This window comes from Saccoglossus kowalevskii, chromosome 9, assembly GCF_978046115.1.
Source record: "Saccoglossus kowalevskii chromosome 9, keSacKowa6.1, whole genome shotgun sequence".
Taxonomy (NCBI): Eukaryota; Metazoa; Hemichordata; class Enteropneusta; family Harrimaniidae; genus Saccoglossus; species Saccoglossus kowalevskii.
This window is the reverse complement of record NC_140649.1, coordinates 36,934,306-36,952,577: the sequence shown is the minus strand read 5'-3', so window position 1 is coordinate 36,952,577 and position 18,272 is coordinate 36,934,306. Positions and strand designations below refer to the sequence as shown.

At 35.2% G+C, this 18,272-nt stretch overlaps 1 protein-coding gene across 1 annotated transcript in view; it reads right to left on the bottom strand.

Moving 5' to 3' along the window:
• The window catches only part of LOC102803842 (glycogen debranching enzyme-like), an 86,837-nt gene that overhangs the window by 14,743 nt on the left and 53,822 nt on the right, over positions 1-18,272 (bottom strand). Inside the window, exons 8-14 of the mRNA XM_085503468.1 lie at positions 14,898-15,222; positions 14,374-14,497; positions 13,678-13,841; positions 6,168-6,269; positions 4,375-4,530; positions 1,897-2,047; positions 1,495-1,723 (exon numbers count right to left, since the gene is read on the bottom strand). Coding sequence (XP_085359594.1) covers positions 1,495-1,723; positions 1,897-2,047; positions 4,375-4,530; positions 6,168-6,269; positions 13,678-13,841; positions 14,374-14,497; positions 14,898-15,222 — 1,251 coding nt within the window. The remainder of the gene's footprint in view (positions 1-1,494; positions 1,724-1,896; positions 2,048-4,374; positions 4,531-6,167; positions 6,270-13,677; positions 13,842-14,373; positions 14,498-14,897; positions 15,223-18,272) is intronic.

Sequence of the window (18,272 nt, the reverse complement as noted above, 5' to 3'; positions counted from 1 at the left end):
AATTTAGCTGGCTTTAGTTCAAGTATTTTGTACAGGTGTCTGTCAAAAATGAATGATTCACTGAGACAAATATGAACTGCCTCATTGTGTGACTACTGTATTATATGAAAAGTACAAAAAAACACCCTTTATGAATAGCTATCATGTTGCAAGCTCTGCTTTGTATGCAAATCAACTTAAATAGTTGGTGTCCAGTGGAGGGAGAAGTCAACAGTACTGTTGCCTCCTGAGAAACTACATCTTCAAACACTGCAATCTCTGAAGTGCGTTTTTAAACTAGTATTATAAAAACTCTATCATTCTGTTCTAATAGCTGAAACATATTCCTGTGAGTTTTCATTTGTCGAATGAACTGTTTGTCAAATACAGAATACATATATTTTAGAATAATTTTCTTTTTAAAATGTGGATGAAATGTTTTGCTTTTAATGTATTTTTTATGTATTGTTTTTGATTTGATAACTTTTGACTGAACAGATTTTCTATTAGCTTCAGATCTTGATCAAAGTTTGGCACCCAGTTCATAGCAGTGCTTATATTGATTTTCTGACATCTTGTTTTCTGTAAAGATTTTATTGGTAGGTTTGCAAATGTGTATCAGACTGTGCAATCTCTCCATGAGTTGGTTTTGAAACCCAGTATGGGATTCTGAGATACATTACCAAGGATATTATTACAAGATAAATCATTTGCTTCATTGAACACATACAACAATGCATATTTCCACTGAGATCAGTGACCTTTGATGTGTATCACCAGTGATCAGTCAAGTAGAAACAGTCAAAATATTTTATCAGATTTTCTCAATTTTTGCATGATATTTTCATACAGGACATCTGTTGTTCAAACTCAGAGAAGACTTTATACTGATGAATAAGGTGACCAAGTTTGATAAAGTTTGGAATAGAATTAGTAAAGTTATTATGCACACAATAACAATTATTAACGACGACGACAACGCCAGACAAAATTTTTCCCTTAATATACCTTACCCTTCCATCTTTGATGGTACGGGCAAGGTAAAAATCATGGCGAAAAGTTGCATCACATCGAGTTTGTGTAAGATTAAAAATATTTGACAATGAATTTAATGAAGAAGATCTTGTCTTTAACCGTTTTTCCACAGACCCTCATAGTTTTTATATCATAAATTCTGATGGTATGGAAATAATATTGTAGTAAAATGTGCATTGTGTTTCTTCATGGTAAAAAGTGTTTCAATAGTATTATTCTGGTTACACACAATATGCAATATTTTGTCATCATACATACCTAGTAAAATTGAAACAAAAGTCCATTCAATTGAAATGACTTGTAACAGTGAATTTTACTGAAGTCATATGTGAATTATATTTTATATTATATCAGTGGAGACTTTCAATGTGTTAAAGAGAAATTGGTACAAACTTATACAGAAGAAACAAGTGAGGGCACCACTCTATGGGTTTTATGCAACACCTTTGCCAGTTGTACAAATATACAGAATACACTGACCTGAAGGCAATGACACTTCCTGGTGGAAAGTTGATGAAATCCACTTCCTGTACAGGTGAGTTAGGATCACCGTCATCAGACAACTCACACATACTACTACCATACAATTGAATGTGTTCTTGAATATGTAAAGAGAAGTTACTCAGACCATTTATGTGAGATGAACTCTTCACATAGGTACTGTTTTTCTGCACAGGTCTAGCCTCAAATATTATTTCCTCAAGATGACCTGAAACAGATACAATTGATTATTACAATAGAAAACCTGTTCTGATACCAGTAAAGACTGAATTGAACCAGATAGAACCTGTTCTGATACCAGTAAAGACTGGAGTGAACCAGATAGAACCTGTTCTGAGTTAGCTTCTTAGCAAACAAAACCTAATACATGTAATAAATTACCTGGAATACATAATGGTGGTACATGTCCAGTATATCCAGTGTTGTAAGGATGCTGGAATGCTGTTCTGGCGACTAATATCACAGATTGATGATTGGATGGGCAGTGGCGAGTGATGGCTACGATATCTTGATCTACCTGATCAACATACACCTAAGGTGGTAAACAAAAATTACTCTTCAAGTCCTGATACAAACTGTAGTTAGTTTAGATTACAATGTCACAACATCAAAAGTTGATTCAAATTTGCCATCATAAAAGTCAAAATAAAAGCACAGTTTTAAAATTGAACAAGTTAATGTCAATGACAGTCCAGTTCAGTTATTTGTGACTGTGTCAACTATAGATGAACATTGAAAGATGTATATAGATTACAGTTAAGTGAGTGGCGAGTATTCAGCATTTTAAAAGTGTCAAAATGACATGTTCTTGGAATAACAACATTCTTATATTACATAATTGAATCCACACATAAACCAGTTGAAAAATAAAACTAAAATGGCCACCAGTCAACCAGTTTGAATCAAATCACAATTTTGAATGAAATTGTGTTAGGCCAATGAGAAACAGTTTATGAAAATGTAGTTGGGATTGTGGGAGACAAAAATAGTCACCAGTCTGTCAAAAGTCATCAAAACAAAACAATATGCCAGAGTATACTATTATATTGTCTTTCTACCTACTTTCACAAAATCAGTTGAACGATGTCAGATAAATGGTTGTGGAGAAAAGAAAAAACAAATGGCTGACAGTCAGCCATTTTAAAACAAATCAAGAAACAAAATAAGATACATCGGTAACCACCATGAGTGATGTCAATATCATGTTTGAATGAAATTGCTCAAGGCATGTCCGAGAAACAGTTAATGACATGTTCAAATGCTGATTTTTGGTGGTTTTTTTTGAGACAAAAAATGGCCACAAATTAATCAAAAGTCAACCAAATGAAAAAACAAATCAACCTTTGTACAGAATCCGCCCAGGCATGTCAGATGATAGAACCACAGACAGGTGGATGCACAGACAGACAGACAGACAGACAGACAGACAGACAGACAGACAGACAGACAGATAGACAGACAGAACCTAAAACATACATGTATAAAGTCCTCATTTCAGAATTCATCCGATGGAACTAAATACAACTGAACATGAAAATTCATAAACTGTTAGGTGTCACAAGAAGCATGCCAGCCACTGTTTTTAGTGTTTTAGAATTATCAATAGGTTTTAGCAGTCGACTTCAGTGATGCAATGAAATATGAATACCAAGTTCAGATAAACAATCAGGGCAATGGAAATTATAAATGTTAGAAAGATGATTTTGAACTTGATGCCATGTTTGACTTTCAGCCAGTGTAGACTTTTCAAAACTGGTGTGATGTGATCAGGTTTTTTAGTCTTACAGCAGCATTCTGAACAGATTGCAGCCAGTCTAAATGACCATGAGGTATTCTATATAAAAGTGAATTGCAATAATCCAGTCTGGATGGAAATAAAATGTATGTTACAGAAATACTTAATTTTGATGAATTGTAACATTAAAATGGCTGCCACTTGGCCATCTTGAATCAAATCATCAAACAAATACATGTGCTATACGCAATAATGACGCATGCTGTATGTATAAAGTCTGAATGTAATTGGTTAAAGCATGTCAGAAATACGACTCTGGGAGAGCGTATGTTAAAACAATATGGCCACCATTTTGAATACGATCTAAAAAACAAAATGGTGTGTATCAAAGTCCTATTATGTTCAATGTCTGTAACAGAAGGACAGAAATGCTTGATTTTGATGAGTTTTATGCATAAAAGTGACTGCCATTCGGCCATTTCAAATTGGATCTTGAAACAAACAGACCTGCATATGTGAGGTCTCACCTGACAGAGATCAAACTGTATGTTACTGTTTTGTCCAAGCGGAAATTAATTAACAAGATAAACGTCCCAGGGTTGTTTTGTTTACTAGAAGGAAATGTCCTTTGACAGCATTACATTACTTCCATTGCACAAAAAGCAGCAAATACTCTTACTGAAGCACAGAATTGGCATGATTTTTCCCGGCCATTTACGCAAACTGCAAATCAAGACTTTTATCGCATCCATAGTTGTTGACAGCCGATGGATGATGATGGATGTATTGTGACGTATTTTGACTCCCGGATTCTGACCTTGCATTTTTGCCACATTTACTTTCATACCCGTTCAATATCCTTTCATTATTTCATCCAGATTCCATGATATTTTATATTTAAAATCAGCCTTTATTTCACAGTCACTCAAGTTTTCACTTATAAAATTATCTTACTGATCAAAAGACTTTTCACTCCCATCATGCAATCTCCCATAGTACTTCAGCAGACACAGCGGCGATCGCCAACATATCTACAAATAACCTCGCTCTCAGGAGCTGAGGAATAAGAATCACTTATCTTTATTAGAATCACTTATTCAAGTGTTCATTAGGCTGAAGTTTACCTGGTTAAAATCAGCAGCTCCCAAGGTCTGGTGGAGCACATTTAAAGCTCTTTTGCCAGCCATTATACCAGACTTCAAATTGACTTCACTGCCTGAACCTTTGGCAACATTATCATTCCATGATGTATACAGACGAGACTCAGTAACAACATCAATCTGCAAAACAAAATGACATATCATCTATCATTATTGTCACGGTGCACAAAGCAGTGTGTGTATGCAACAATACTGAAATATCAATCTCTTTGGTTGCTAGGCTACCATGACGACAATAGTACCAACATTATAAGCAAAAATGTTTACAATCTGTTCATCACAAATGTGTAGATTTCTGGAGAGATAACCGTACTTATCCGGGTATAAGCCCAGGGTCCTGAACATGGAAAATCGTCAAAAAGAAGGGGTGGGTGTTTGTCCGGATATCCCCGGCAAAAACAACGAAAAAACGCGAAAATTGGCAACACGCAGATCGAACTGTGACAGGGAGAAAAACGGCAAATAAAACATGAACAATAAAAATAAATGAACAATATGCAGCATTAGAAGTGTAACAAGAAATAATTTATTGCTTAGAATGTGACAAATATTAAAACCAGAAATAGTAAAAATCGACAGTGAACTTTGAAGATTCATTTGAATTAGAATATCCCCGTTGACAAACACGCCGCCCCATACGCGTGAATTATTTCCGGTTTCGACTATTACCGGATCAACAGCCATACAAGATCAATAATAATTTACGCAGTAAAATTACGAAAGTTCATAGTTGTTAGAAAAAAAAACCTTCTAAGATCTCTATTTGTACGTTCTTTGCTATCTTCATAAAAGTCAAAACCCTGTCAAGATTGAACTAAAATCCCTATACATTGTAGCTTCGTCTTGAAGTTTGTCGATGTCGTCCCACACAATTTGGACTTAGCACATCATGGAGGTAAATTCAACATCGCTTTTTTATCAGACTAGGCGTTCGTTCATCAATCATGGTGAAAGTTACCTTTCAGCAAGTTATATGGATATCGCGGTAGGCTTGAAATAGGAAGATTTTTTTTTCCAACGACAGAAGAATAGTTTCCATGAAATGCAATAGCTGTGATGAAAGATGGTAAAAAAGTTGGCAAAATTGCTGAGCCCAGTTATGGATTTGCAAATATTTTATAAAGCCAAAAAATAGTGCTTTAAACCACTCTCCCAGGTACGGGTTGCTACAATATTGCAACATTGGTTTCATTGTCGGCGCCGCTAACTACGTAAACAGTGGTGAATGCGCTGCTCTATTTAAGTCACAGCTATTTCGCGTTTACTCCTCGTTTTACGCAATTGACATTTATTTTTCAAATTTTGTTATCAGAATCAAAACAAACCGCAAGGAAGTAAACTGTTAATACAACGAACAAAAATAGGTTTTTGTTTTTTTATTTAATTACAGGTGTAGAAAAAACACCCCTGGGCGTTTTTGCTAGGATATGACCTCAACTCCTTTTTTTTTATCAAAAGTGGGGGGGTGGGCGTTTGTCCGGGCATGGGCTCTTAGTCGGATAAATACAGTAATAATACAAGCTTCAGTTCAAAATCTGCTTCTTTATGCCTACAAGGCAGGATAAATAACCCAATACAGTATAAAGGATATATCCATACATATGTCTATGGGGAAGAACACTGATCATTCCTTATCAGCAAATTTTGTTTCCTGAAAATGTAAAACTTTATTTTTCTATTATAATACTAATTTATCAGAAAATGTTATTAACTTAGTTATCGCATAAATTGAGTGTATAACATCTGCAATAACTCACCTGGTGTGGTACAAGTTCATCATACCCACGGGTACTACCAATAGCACAACTAGCCATGGCAACAATGGCGGCGCTGGGAAGACTATCATATACAGATCGGGTCTGAAAAATATATATGAACAAAACAATTTACATGCAATCATTTCAGAAAAATCAAGACAAAAACTTTCTGTATTTTTCTGAATGTCGCCATGTTTCAAAAAGACATAATGTGACACTTTCCATTTGTCATCACGCAGATGACTAATTCTGTATAAACAAAGACTGTATGGTGATCATATCAACCAATGCTTTAAGAGATGAAACAGCGTCCGGATTACTTTCGGAAATTCCGTCGCGTTTCGGAAAGTTTTAATTTTCAAAACTTTTGAATATTTATTTGTGCTTTTAGGTTAGTGAGGAGGTTATAATAATTTTTCATTTCACTTTAACTCTGTTTTTTTCACCCCTCAGACCCCTTTAAAAAGTCACTTCTGGCCATTATAATGGCCACTATTATCTTAATGGCCAGAATATTGACCAGATTTTTTTAAGTGGCCAAAATATTTACCAGTGTTTTTAAAATGGTGGTTTTAATGACCCATGTTTTTTATACTGGTCAGAATAATTACAATTGCTTTTTAAATGATGGAGTTGATGACATTTTTTTTTGATGGGCAGTATAATGGTCATTTTATTTTTCATTACATACATAACATGACCAGTATTTTTGTTCATGTCACTAATATAATGGCCCAGAAAAAAAACTTCTATCTCGTGTGAGTCAATATACGTGTGGGAATTTATTTTTCCAAGTTTTACTGGCGCTTGCAAGTACACTTAAATGAAATTTCGCGAATAATGCCTCGATCCCCAGTGAAATTTTATCGTAACGCTGATGCCAGTGACTGCTGGTGGACTACATAACCTGCGGAGTATTTAGATGGTGTTGAATCATAGGACGATTGCAGTACTGCAACTGGCACATCAAGGTATGAATTTGTAATTATTTTACAATGACTTCAATACAATATTAGATACTTTTGTTGCTGTTTATGTAGCAGGATAGTTTTTTGGGGCTTTAGTTTTTGTTTTTCAAAAATTATATAAATTAAAAAACACTGTGGCATTTGCTTTATGTACTATCATACCTATTTTTTGGAAAAAAATAAATGCGCAATTTTTTGTTCAGTCATGGCTCACTGTGTAAGTACTGTTTCATTATCATTCATAATTGTCAAACAACAAGCTCAAGTAGGTGTTAATGAGGATTAACTCCTATGTTTGTTAATACAAGAAAAGTATAAACAAAGGTTATTTCCAACTCCTGAAATCTGCAAAAAACATCAACGTAAATTTGTTTCCATTCATGGCAATGTTTCCAAATTATTAATATAATTTAACTGACTGCAAAATGTTTTTGTTTTTTTTAAATTTTCAAAGATTATGTATATTGTTTTTTTTTTCTCTTCAGACAATACCAACAATAGTGTACTGTACATTGAGAAATCTAATTTAGTAACCATGTATGAACTATATATATTATGCCCATAACGTCAAATACCATACAGAATCCCTTTTTCCTGTAAACTAGTATAAGATGATATATGCCCACAGTGTGCAACAGTTTATTTTCTTTGCGCACAAAAAAAACTGCCATACTCAAAATAACTTTTAATTTAGCATGGATTTAAACTAAATTTCAATTAAATCTAATATTCTTTGCCCATCTTTGAGCCTAATTTGATTTGAATGAGTTGTAGAAATCAATATAAAAGGGAAGTGAACCTAAATGTATGCACCTAAGGAAGGAATAAACAGAAGACACTTATTAGTAGTATTCATGCAGAGCTCTTCAGCAAAGGCTAAGGGGTCCAATACCTTAGCCTGTGCTAGAAAAAAATTGCATGAACACAGGCTAAGAAATACTAAGTACAGAGTAAATCTGGTCAGTCCAGAGCCTTAGCACAGGCAAAACAAGACATGCATGAGCGCTTAGCTCGGCTAAAAAACCCATTGTATTCAATGTTCATTTAGGAGATTTACTACTATATTCATAACTTTTTATTTCGGTGTGCCATTTCCTGCATGACAATCAACGTTAACACTTACAGAGAAATTTACTCAAGAAGAAAATGAACTGATGATGAGACTGTGCTACTTCCTGTTATTCTGCAATTTGCACTTTCTGAATTTGCTTTGGTATTGTTTTATAGCTGTAGAACTAACCTTCCTAGTTACTCTAACTGAGCAATCATAGTTAAAATTTCTGAAGATTTTGCTTATTCTTAATAGATTTGGGCGTTCCTTACCCCGTGCTAACCATCGTTTCCTTCTGTGCATGAACTCAAACATACGAGATTAGCTTAAATCTTAGCCCGTACATTGTGTAGCATGAACACTACTATTGAAGATCCAGGGGGCAAATGGGTGAAAATTAAACAAATTATAATGAAGGTGTAATATGCAGTCAGTAAAAGTCTTGGGCGTTTCTGGGTCCATCAAATTGATCATGGGTACTCTGGCTCAACTTGGACAAAAAAATATTTAGTCTATATAACGGGAACAGGGGCATGCTACCATGGGTATCCCTTTCAAGTAAGCTTAGTTATAATCCTCTACCAAATTAACACCTTAGAGAAACTGATAATAAATCTATGTCAACACCACTGTTACATCCTCTCCTGTTTCATAAGCCAAACATGGCTGCCAGGGAGTAGCTACACAAAATGAGGCAATTTTGTGGTTGGAATATAATCAGAAAAATTAAATTTGATCAAAATAGCCAAGTCCATTCTATTGATGCGAGTGAAATTAAAAATTAAGTTTTTATTCCACTATGAAATCAGGAAAGGGAAACAAAAATGGTAAGTTTTCTCTGCAAGGAAACAAAACTGGCTAAAAGTAAACAATGACCTGTGAAAATTTGTGTCATTATAACAAGTGGATTTTTCATCATATTTAGAACAGATATAGCATAGTGCACTCGTTATACACTGACCAATGGGAATACTAGTAAAAACTGTTTCAGATGTATAAATCTTCTAGGGAGGTTATAACCCACATTGCACATAGGATACTGGATTTTCTTTTGTCTCAGACAGAAGTTGCATGTCCCTGTTTTCTAAGGTCTATGCTTAAATCATAACCATCTGAATACCATTATATCATTTTTCAAATTAAACTGTTTTTATATTTTTAATATCATTTTCTTGATTTTGAAAAAAAATATAGAAACAATATTACACTTACCATAATTACTCTATTAGCAGCACATGCGCTTAGGTAAATTACAGGGATCTTCAATGGTCGAAATAAGTAATATTTTCATGATTTAGTATCCACAAATGTAATTTTAGAGCAAATATGGTATTGTATTGGATCATAATTATAATACAATTATTTATTTTGTGAAAGTACCAGGGGATCGATGAAGTTGTACATTCATGGTGGCATTCCCATTGTGGAGGGACTCCATAATTTTGTATGTACACAGCTTCCTATTTTGAGAGACAAAATCATGCAGCTGCATTGTTACATAACATTCTTTTGTCTCTTGTCTTGTAGGAAGTTAAATCCCCCTATTGTTCTCAGAAATTAGGTTCCCAAGTACAGCAATGTACTGTCCTCGTCTCTCAAAAGACAAACTGTGTGTATATATGGCACAACCCCTTAATATATTCAGTTAGGAAACAATTTGATTTTATTTTATTCTGTTGTCTAGATGCATTTTTCGATATTTATATTTTTTCAATCAGAATGTACCGGGTATCATTTTTTGGAAGTATATCTGAGTTGCATAGGGGAGAAATTAACATATCACAAGATGTCATTTTATCGACATTGCTATTTGTGAGGACAGAAATATGCCAGCATACACAGACACCACAAACATTTGTTTCCAAAATTGGTTACAAAGTGTATTAATTAAAAACTGATCATTGTAAGCTAATAGCAAACTGAATTATTTTTTGCAGATAATAATATAATTTATAAAAAGGAAAAAACTATATATATGGGACATAAGATGTTGAAGAACCAGGATTTATGGACGTTAAGGGAAGAAAAAAGTTTAACCAGTATTGATGGATGCAATGGTTTAGCATTTACATGTTTATCAGTTTTACGCTTGCACACAGATTTTGAAAGTTCCAAGTGTGTAGAGTCACTGTACATTGCTTTCCATAATATTGAAAAAATCCTGCAGAGATCAATAATCGGAAAAAATTTGACATTTCTACATCTTGGAGAAAAAATATTTTACACTAGAAAAAGAATAGCACAAAAACAAAGAGGAGAAAACACATTTTGCACAGCCCCCTCCTTAAGCTAATCGCCTCTCAAGAAAACTTGATAAATATCTGGAGGAGTATGACATTGCAAACCTAAAATACTATTATCCACTAAAACAGTCTCTATGGCTGTGCACTACATCAAAAACAAAAGATGGCATACTTTTAGTATTGCTTACATATACTTGTTTTGTTTAATGTTTTCATTAATTATTCAATTTCTGTACTTCATGTGTTTGTACACTGAGCTGAATAATTAAGATGATGTTTTGAAGCAATGTTTTAACCCCCTCCCTCCCCATATGACTTTTTTATTTTGCAAAGCTGTACCTCCCAGATCTTTAGTTGTTTATGCATAGACGGTCTTTGGTTATAAATTATTTACTTTCCAGTCATTTTTTGAAGCGTAAGCCTTTGTCATACTTTCGGCTGTGGTGACTTCCTGTCACTATGCTTTTGTTTCCCTTTGGTTAGCTAAACATAAACGCTTGTTAAAAATCACACTTGGAAGTAAGAGGTTCTAATGGAATAGCAAGCAATCTAATCTATTCCTGAAATTGTTAAATTATATATAGTGTTATCTGGAAATGTAAAAATAAACTTCTAGAAATGTGTTATTCAGTTCAAAAAATAAACTGGTTGCATGCAGAATCCCAGAGAAACAATTGCATGTACATGCAGGAATAGACGGATGTTGCAGCAGCAGAAGTTTGGGCCTGGACATTTCAGTCGCATTTTTAAAATGATTTTAAATAATGTACGTATTCTTAACAAACTGTTACATGAGAGGGGGCAGAGCATGAAATAATATTTTAGTTTTGGAAACTATACAAAGATGTGTGTTTCAGTTCAGTAATTCAATACCTTTGATAAGCCATTATTAATAGCACACTAAGGGTTAGATTTGAAAAGATTCCTAGTGAGATTGGTGCATTCTTAATTAAAAAAAAACTTAAAAAGTTTTACTGCTACTAAATTATACATATGTTCGGTATAATTTATTGTAAAACATTAATGTTGTTGTGAAAATAGTTTTATACAAAACAGTGAAAATTTGCCTTGTATGTGTTGCCAGTGATATGCTAGTTTCCATTGTTATTTAAATGTACTCATCAGGGAGGTAATCCATTACTAAACATCGCTGATCCACAGTAGTCTGGTTTCAGGCTACACCAAGTCACAGTCCTTAGAGGGACTTTGACCAAGTGCAGGCTAAGATTTAAGCTAATCCCAAATGTTTGCATATCAGCTATACGCAATTGTGTTCACTCACAGGAGGGCCCAACAGTTATAGCACAGGCCACAGTGTTGAGGGTCTGTGCACTGGCTAAGAACACCCATGGAGGTATCTCTTTTCTACCTCCATGGAACACCCAAACTTGTTTCCCAAGGGAAGCAGCAATTATGAACAAACAAATAAACAGCAATGGTACAGTGCCATAACTACGCTGTTAACCAAAATAAACCAACCACAAATTATCGAACCAACCACCATATATTTTTCTCCTTTAATATTTGTTTTTTCATTCCTTTTCCATGTTTTATTGATTTATAATGCTTATTTTTTGTTATTAATATCACCAGTTTTTTCAATTGTTTTTTTTTTTAAACCATTGTGGTGCTTCCGATACAAGTTTGCTGATAGTTGATAGAATGGAATTTTTGTGACGTTGATTGGTACACTCAGAAGCAAAACATCACATGTGCAAATTTACATTACACCCCAAAATCCCATGCGCACGCATGCGAAACACCATATCTTCGACTTCTGGAGAAGTCATCTGCTAGTATCCCACCAGTCATCACTCCGTACATGCTTCCACACTGATTGGGTCGCTGTAGTAGAGCATACAACAACTCCAATTTGGTTCGCTGTCTACGACATGCACTAATAAAACTCTGCATTCTGTAACGTCGTTATATACTGTTTCTGTGCATCCAAATAAATCGGTCCGTCTTTGCTCGCTTTTTGGTGCACGTCGCTTCATAAATTTGAACGAAACATGTCAGCAGCAGAAATTTCGCGTTCGTAAACAGCTGCTTAACAAAGTCACCGACTGATGGCACCCCTTAGCCCGTGCTAAGGACTGGCCCTCCCAATGCGTGGTCTAGTCAAAATGCAAACATCAGCTTAAATCTTAGCCAGTACTTCATGTAGCATGAACATTACTATTGTCCAGCATTATAATACCGTGAACAAACAAACATGCCATTCACTGCTAAGTCAGCTAGCTACACACATGGAGCGCTATGCTAGACCCCCCCCCCCCCATATAACTTACTGAACCACCCAACACCGTTTTGTACACATGCAGTAGTCATGGAATATTTTCACAGATAGTTTTCATATCGCATTAAACCATTCATAATAGCAGAATATAAAAATGAAGCAGAGCATCATGGGTATTTTTTAGTTGATTGTGTCTAAGCCACTTTAAAATCACCTTCCATCTACCCTTCCACATAAACTTCTACAGTTTATAACACACATTATGAAAAGTTACTGATTAAGTATTGCAATGTAAAATGTTGTAGTTTGGGTGTATTTGAAGACTGAACTTTAGTTTTTTGTCATTATTAAAATGGGAATTTTGTTTATGTTTGAGCTTAACCCCACTCATAAAGACAGGCTCTTTTTTCGGATTAATAACTCGCTGTTTATGTGACTTTTTGGAGTAACTCCCTGTGACTTTTTGGAGTAACCAGCTGTTTATGTGACTTTTTTTGGTGGAAAGTCAGTTGCTGAGTATTTTGGGGGTTATTAATTAAAATTATTATAACCTCCTCACTAACCTAAAAGTATGAATTAATATTCAAAAGTTGTGAAAATTAAAACTTTCCGAAGAGCGACGGAATTTCCGAAAGTAATCCGGACGCTGTTATGAATGTAATCATGAGCATACTTTGTCATATTCATATAATAACCTTACTGTTATACATCATTTTCCTGCTTGAAGTCATAAATGCCATTAAAAAAAATTTAGAAGACGTGTGCCTGTGCCATTTGTGTTCAACGATATGATTCTATAACTACATTGTTGTCTTAATATCTGATCTGAGCAACATAAAATATTTGAATGTGATGTAAACATGACACACAGTTTCCAAATAAAGACTTCAATAACACTTTCAAACACGTTTGTATGTGGTTTTACAAATTTTTTGCTTCAAAATCTTGCACAATATTTAAACCTGTAGAGATGCCACATTGTATAAACAGTACTGAGTTGATGCTTTACCTCTATTGGACATTTATTGTCATGAGTGACATCCATGAATAGTGCATGCGCCATCGATGGTACAAGTGGTCTTGCAGGCGGTGGCAAAAATGAACCAACAGGATCACCACCATAACGATAAACTAAACGTCCTTCCTCATGTGAATCCCATGCATTCATTGCCTCTGTAATTTATTTACAAAATAAATAAAATATTAATATCAATCTCTGCCGCATCAAAAAATTAAGCATGAACCCCTGTGTTGTGTTCATTGGTAGTCAATCTCTGTGTTCAGTTGAAGTCACATGTCCCCCAAAGGGCTCCATGCATATTGTCTAAAATCTTAAAATTACAGTCTGTAAATGTGTTATATCAATTGCACATGAGCTGCAGTATAAGCCAAAAAAGTTCAGACTACCTAGACCCTCAGAAAGTGGTCAAATAGCCACTTCCGGTTTAATTTCAATCCAATATGGCTGCTAAACCAATGGACCAAACAAAATTTTGAGAAGACAGGTGCACTAGTTTACATTAGGAGCTAATGTTAACTCGTGCACCTGTCTTTCCAAATTTTGTTAAAGTTTGAGAAGACAATTGGACTAACAATAGAAGCCTATAAGCTTCACTTGATTTTGATTTAAGTTGACAGTAGAGCTAAAAGAAAAGATAAAATGTGTAAATTATAGACAAGATGAAAAGATGAAAAGTTGACTCACCTCTTATAAGTGAATTGATACCTAGTCTGTTTACAAAGATGTTGTCAATATGTTCAGATTGTGTAAATAACTCAGCAACCACATACAAATCTGGATTGATCTGACGAGCTGCATCTAACATGTACTGGAAGACATTATGTAGAATGGTGCTAAGTAAATAATATTTTTATCAGTTACATTTTTATATCTTGTGTATTGAAAAAGAAGTAGACTAAACAACTTACACAAAAATCTTATAATTTGATTTTGAACCTGGATTTTCTTTTTTATAGCTAAATGTTGAAATGCTGAGAGGAATATTGCATTACTTCATCAAAATTGACCATAATCAAATAACACATTATTAAGCATGAATATATTCTAAATATACTTGTATTTGTCGAATTTCATACAATGTTTTGACACTACTAGGACCTTTGTCCTGTTTTACGGTTCTATTTCATGCATATCACGGGATCTAGCAGTGAACAGAAAATGATATATTTGGTCAAGAGGAAAGAAATTTAGAATGCATGGATACCCACCTCAGCTACATGTATTGGTGTACTGTGACAATTATCAATTCTAACACCATGAAACAATGAGGCAGTCTGCTGACTATAATTAAGCATATGCTGCCACAGATAGGGACAGTCCTCAGGTTTGTCACCATAGCGTAACTTTATGCTATCTCCCCAAACAATCAGTTCTCTCCTTATATAGACTTTAGAGCCAGGTTCAGCAAAGTTCTTGAGAGGATCATCTCCCATTACCCAACCATTGTGAGCTTGTAAATATACTGCTTTGTCACTCTCCATCAAAGCCTCTTCTTCAATAATGCTTGTGTCTTCACCATAATGTAGAAAATACCTTTAATAAAGAAATTTACATGCAATTATTTAAAGAAAATAAAACATTTTGTAAAATCTGACATGCAATGCCATATTTGCTCAATGCTCATACACTATATATGTACATGTAAATAAAACAGATGTGTCTATACTTGAACTAAGTCATATTTTCATGTAACTGTGGGTCCATAACTCTTCTTGAGTCAGTCTTTTGTCTTTGTGATGGTATTTTAGTCATTTCTGATACATTTGATGTACCTTATATTATATTATATTAGGATTTATCATCATAGACTAGCTATGGTTTCTCCCATAGACTTGTGTAATACAAAAGTGCAACACAAAACAGTATCACAAATAAAAATCAACAAAAGTAGAAGAATTTCTCGCATAACGTCATTGACAGTATTGCCAATCAATAATGAGTTTATTAAACTATGTTCTTTTCCCCTCAAGATTTAGTGTACATATATCTCTGATGGTAGCCATTTTTTTTTTCAGGTAGAACAAGGACATTTAGCCAAGTAATTCTGTCATCATTTGACCTCGAGAAAATGGCTGTAACTAGAGTTACGTATGGTTTAGCAAATCCCTCAAACAAGAACAAAAAAAAACAATTTCAAACAGATCATTTTTGACGCATTGTTTTCGTTGGTGAGTGTTTAAAGATGTTATTGATTGGTGATAGTTTTGATTGCGCAATATGAGGAAATAGTGTACTTTTATCAACTTTTATTTGTGGGGTCATTTGGTGATGCATGTTTGTATTACGCAAGTTTAAGGGACCATAGCTTTTCGATAAAATGTCAATATACAAAAACAACAACTTTAAGAACACCAAATGTATAAGGAATGATAAAAATACCATTACAAAGACAAAACACTTACAAATGAAGAGATATGGATCCATAGCTAATATTCATTGTCCAGTCGAACATAAATTTTTGGGTTTATATATACTTCTATTTGGAGATGCACAATGAGGCAGTCATAGAGCAAAGAACTCGCTGATTTGCAAAAAAATCTAATTAATTATTTCTGTTGAATTAGCATAACATGCATTTGATAGATATATACAAGAGTTTTAAAATCATCACGTTGAATGATGCAACAAACATGTTATTATGTAGGGCATCAACCATTTTACATGTATAACACAATGAACTGATTCTATGGCATATATATTAGTACATGTACTTACTGTGGAACTAAGGAACAAGTCTTGGAGACGGCTCCATACTTGGAACTACTAGTACATGTACTTACTGTGGAACTAAGGAACAAGTCTTGGAGACGGCTCCATACATGGAACTACTAGTACATGTACTTACTGTGGAACTAAGGGACAAGTCTTGGAGACGGCTCCATACATGGAACTACTAGTACATGTACTTACTGTGGAACTAAGGGACAAGTCTTGGAGACGGCTCCATACATGGAACTACTAGTACATGTACTTACTGTGGAACTAAGGGACAAGTCTTGGAAACGGCTCCATACTTGGAACTACTAGTACATGTACTTACTGTGGAACTAAGGAACAAGTCTTGGAGACGGCTCCATACTTGGAACTACTAGTACATGTACTTACTGTGGAACTAAGGGACAAGTCTTGGAGACGGCTCTATACATGGAACTACTAGTACATGTACTTACTGTGGAACTAAGGGACAAGTCTTGGAGATGGCTCCATACTTGGAACTACTAGTACATGTACTTACTGTGGAACTAAGGAACAAGTCTTGGAGATGGCTCCATACTTGGAACTACTAGTACATGTACTTACTGTGGAACTAAGGGACAAGTCTTTGAGACGGCTCTATACATGAGAATATTAGTACATGTACTTACTGTGGAACTAAGGAACAAGTCTTGGAGACGGCTCCATACATGGAACTACTAGTACATGTACTTACTGTGGAACTAAGGGATGAGTCTTGGAGACGGCTCCATACTTGGAACTACTAGTACATGTACTTACTGTGGGACTAAGGAACAAGTCTTGGAAACGGCTCCATACATGGAACTACTAGTACATGTACTTACTGTGGGACTAAGGGACAAGTCTTGGAGACAGCTCCATACTTGGAACTACTAGTACATGTACTTACTGTGGAACTAAGGGACAAGTCTTGGAGACGGCTCCATACATGGAACTACTAGTACATGTACATAGAGTGGAACTAAGGGACAAGTCTTGGAGATGGCTCCATACTTGGAACTACTAGTACATGTACTTACTGTGGAACTAAGGGACAAGTCTTGGAGACGGCTCCATACTTGGAACTACTAGTACATGTACTTACTGTGGAACTAAGGAACAAGTCTTGGAGACGGCTCCATACTTGGAACTACTAGTACATGTACATAGAGTGGAACTAAGGGATGAGTTTTGGAGATGGCTCCATACTTGGAACTACTAGTACAAGTACTTACTGTGGAACTACGGGACGAGTCTTGGAGACGGCTCCATACTTGGAACTACTAGTACATGTACTTACTGTGGAACTAAGGAACAAGTCTTGGAGACGGCTCCATACTTGGAACTACTAGTACATGTACTTACTGTGGAACTAAGGAACAAGTCTTGGAGACGGCTCTATACATGAGAATATTAGTACATGTACTTACTGTGGGACTAAGAGACAAGTCTTGGAGACGGCTCCATACATGGAACTACTAGTACATGTACTTACTGTGGGACTAAGGGACAAGTCTTGGAGACAGCTCCATACTTGGAACTACTAGTACATGTACTTACTGTGGAACTAAGGGACAAGTCTTGGAGACGGCTCCATACATGGAACTACTAGTACATGTACTTACTGTGGAACTAAGGGACAAGTCTTGGAGATGGCTCCATACATGGAACTACTAGTACATGTACTTACTTTGGAACTAAGGGACAAGTCTTGGAGACGGCTCCATACTTGGAACTACTAGTACATGTACTTACTGTGGAACTAAGGGACAAGTCTTGGAGACGGCTCCATACTTGGAACTACTAGTACATGTACATAGAGTGGAACTAAGGGATGAGTTTTGGAGATGGCTCCATACTTGGAACTA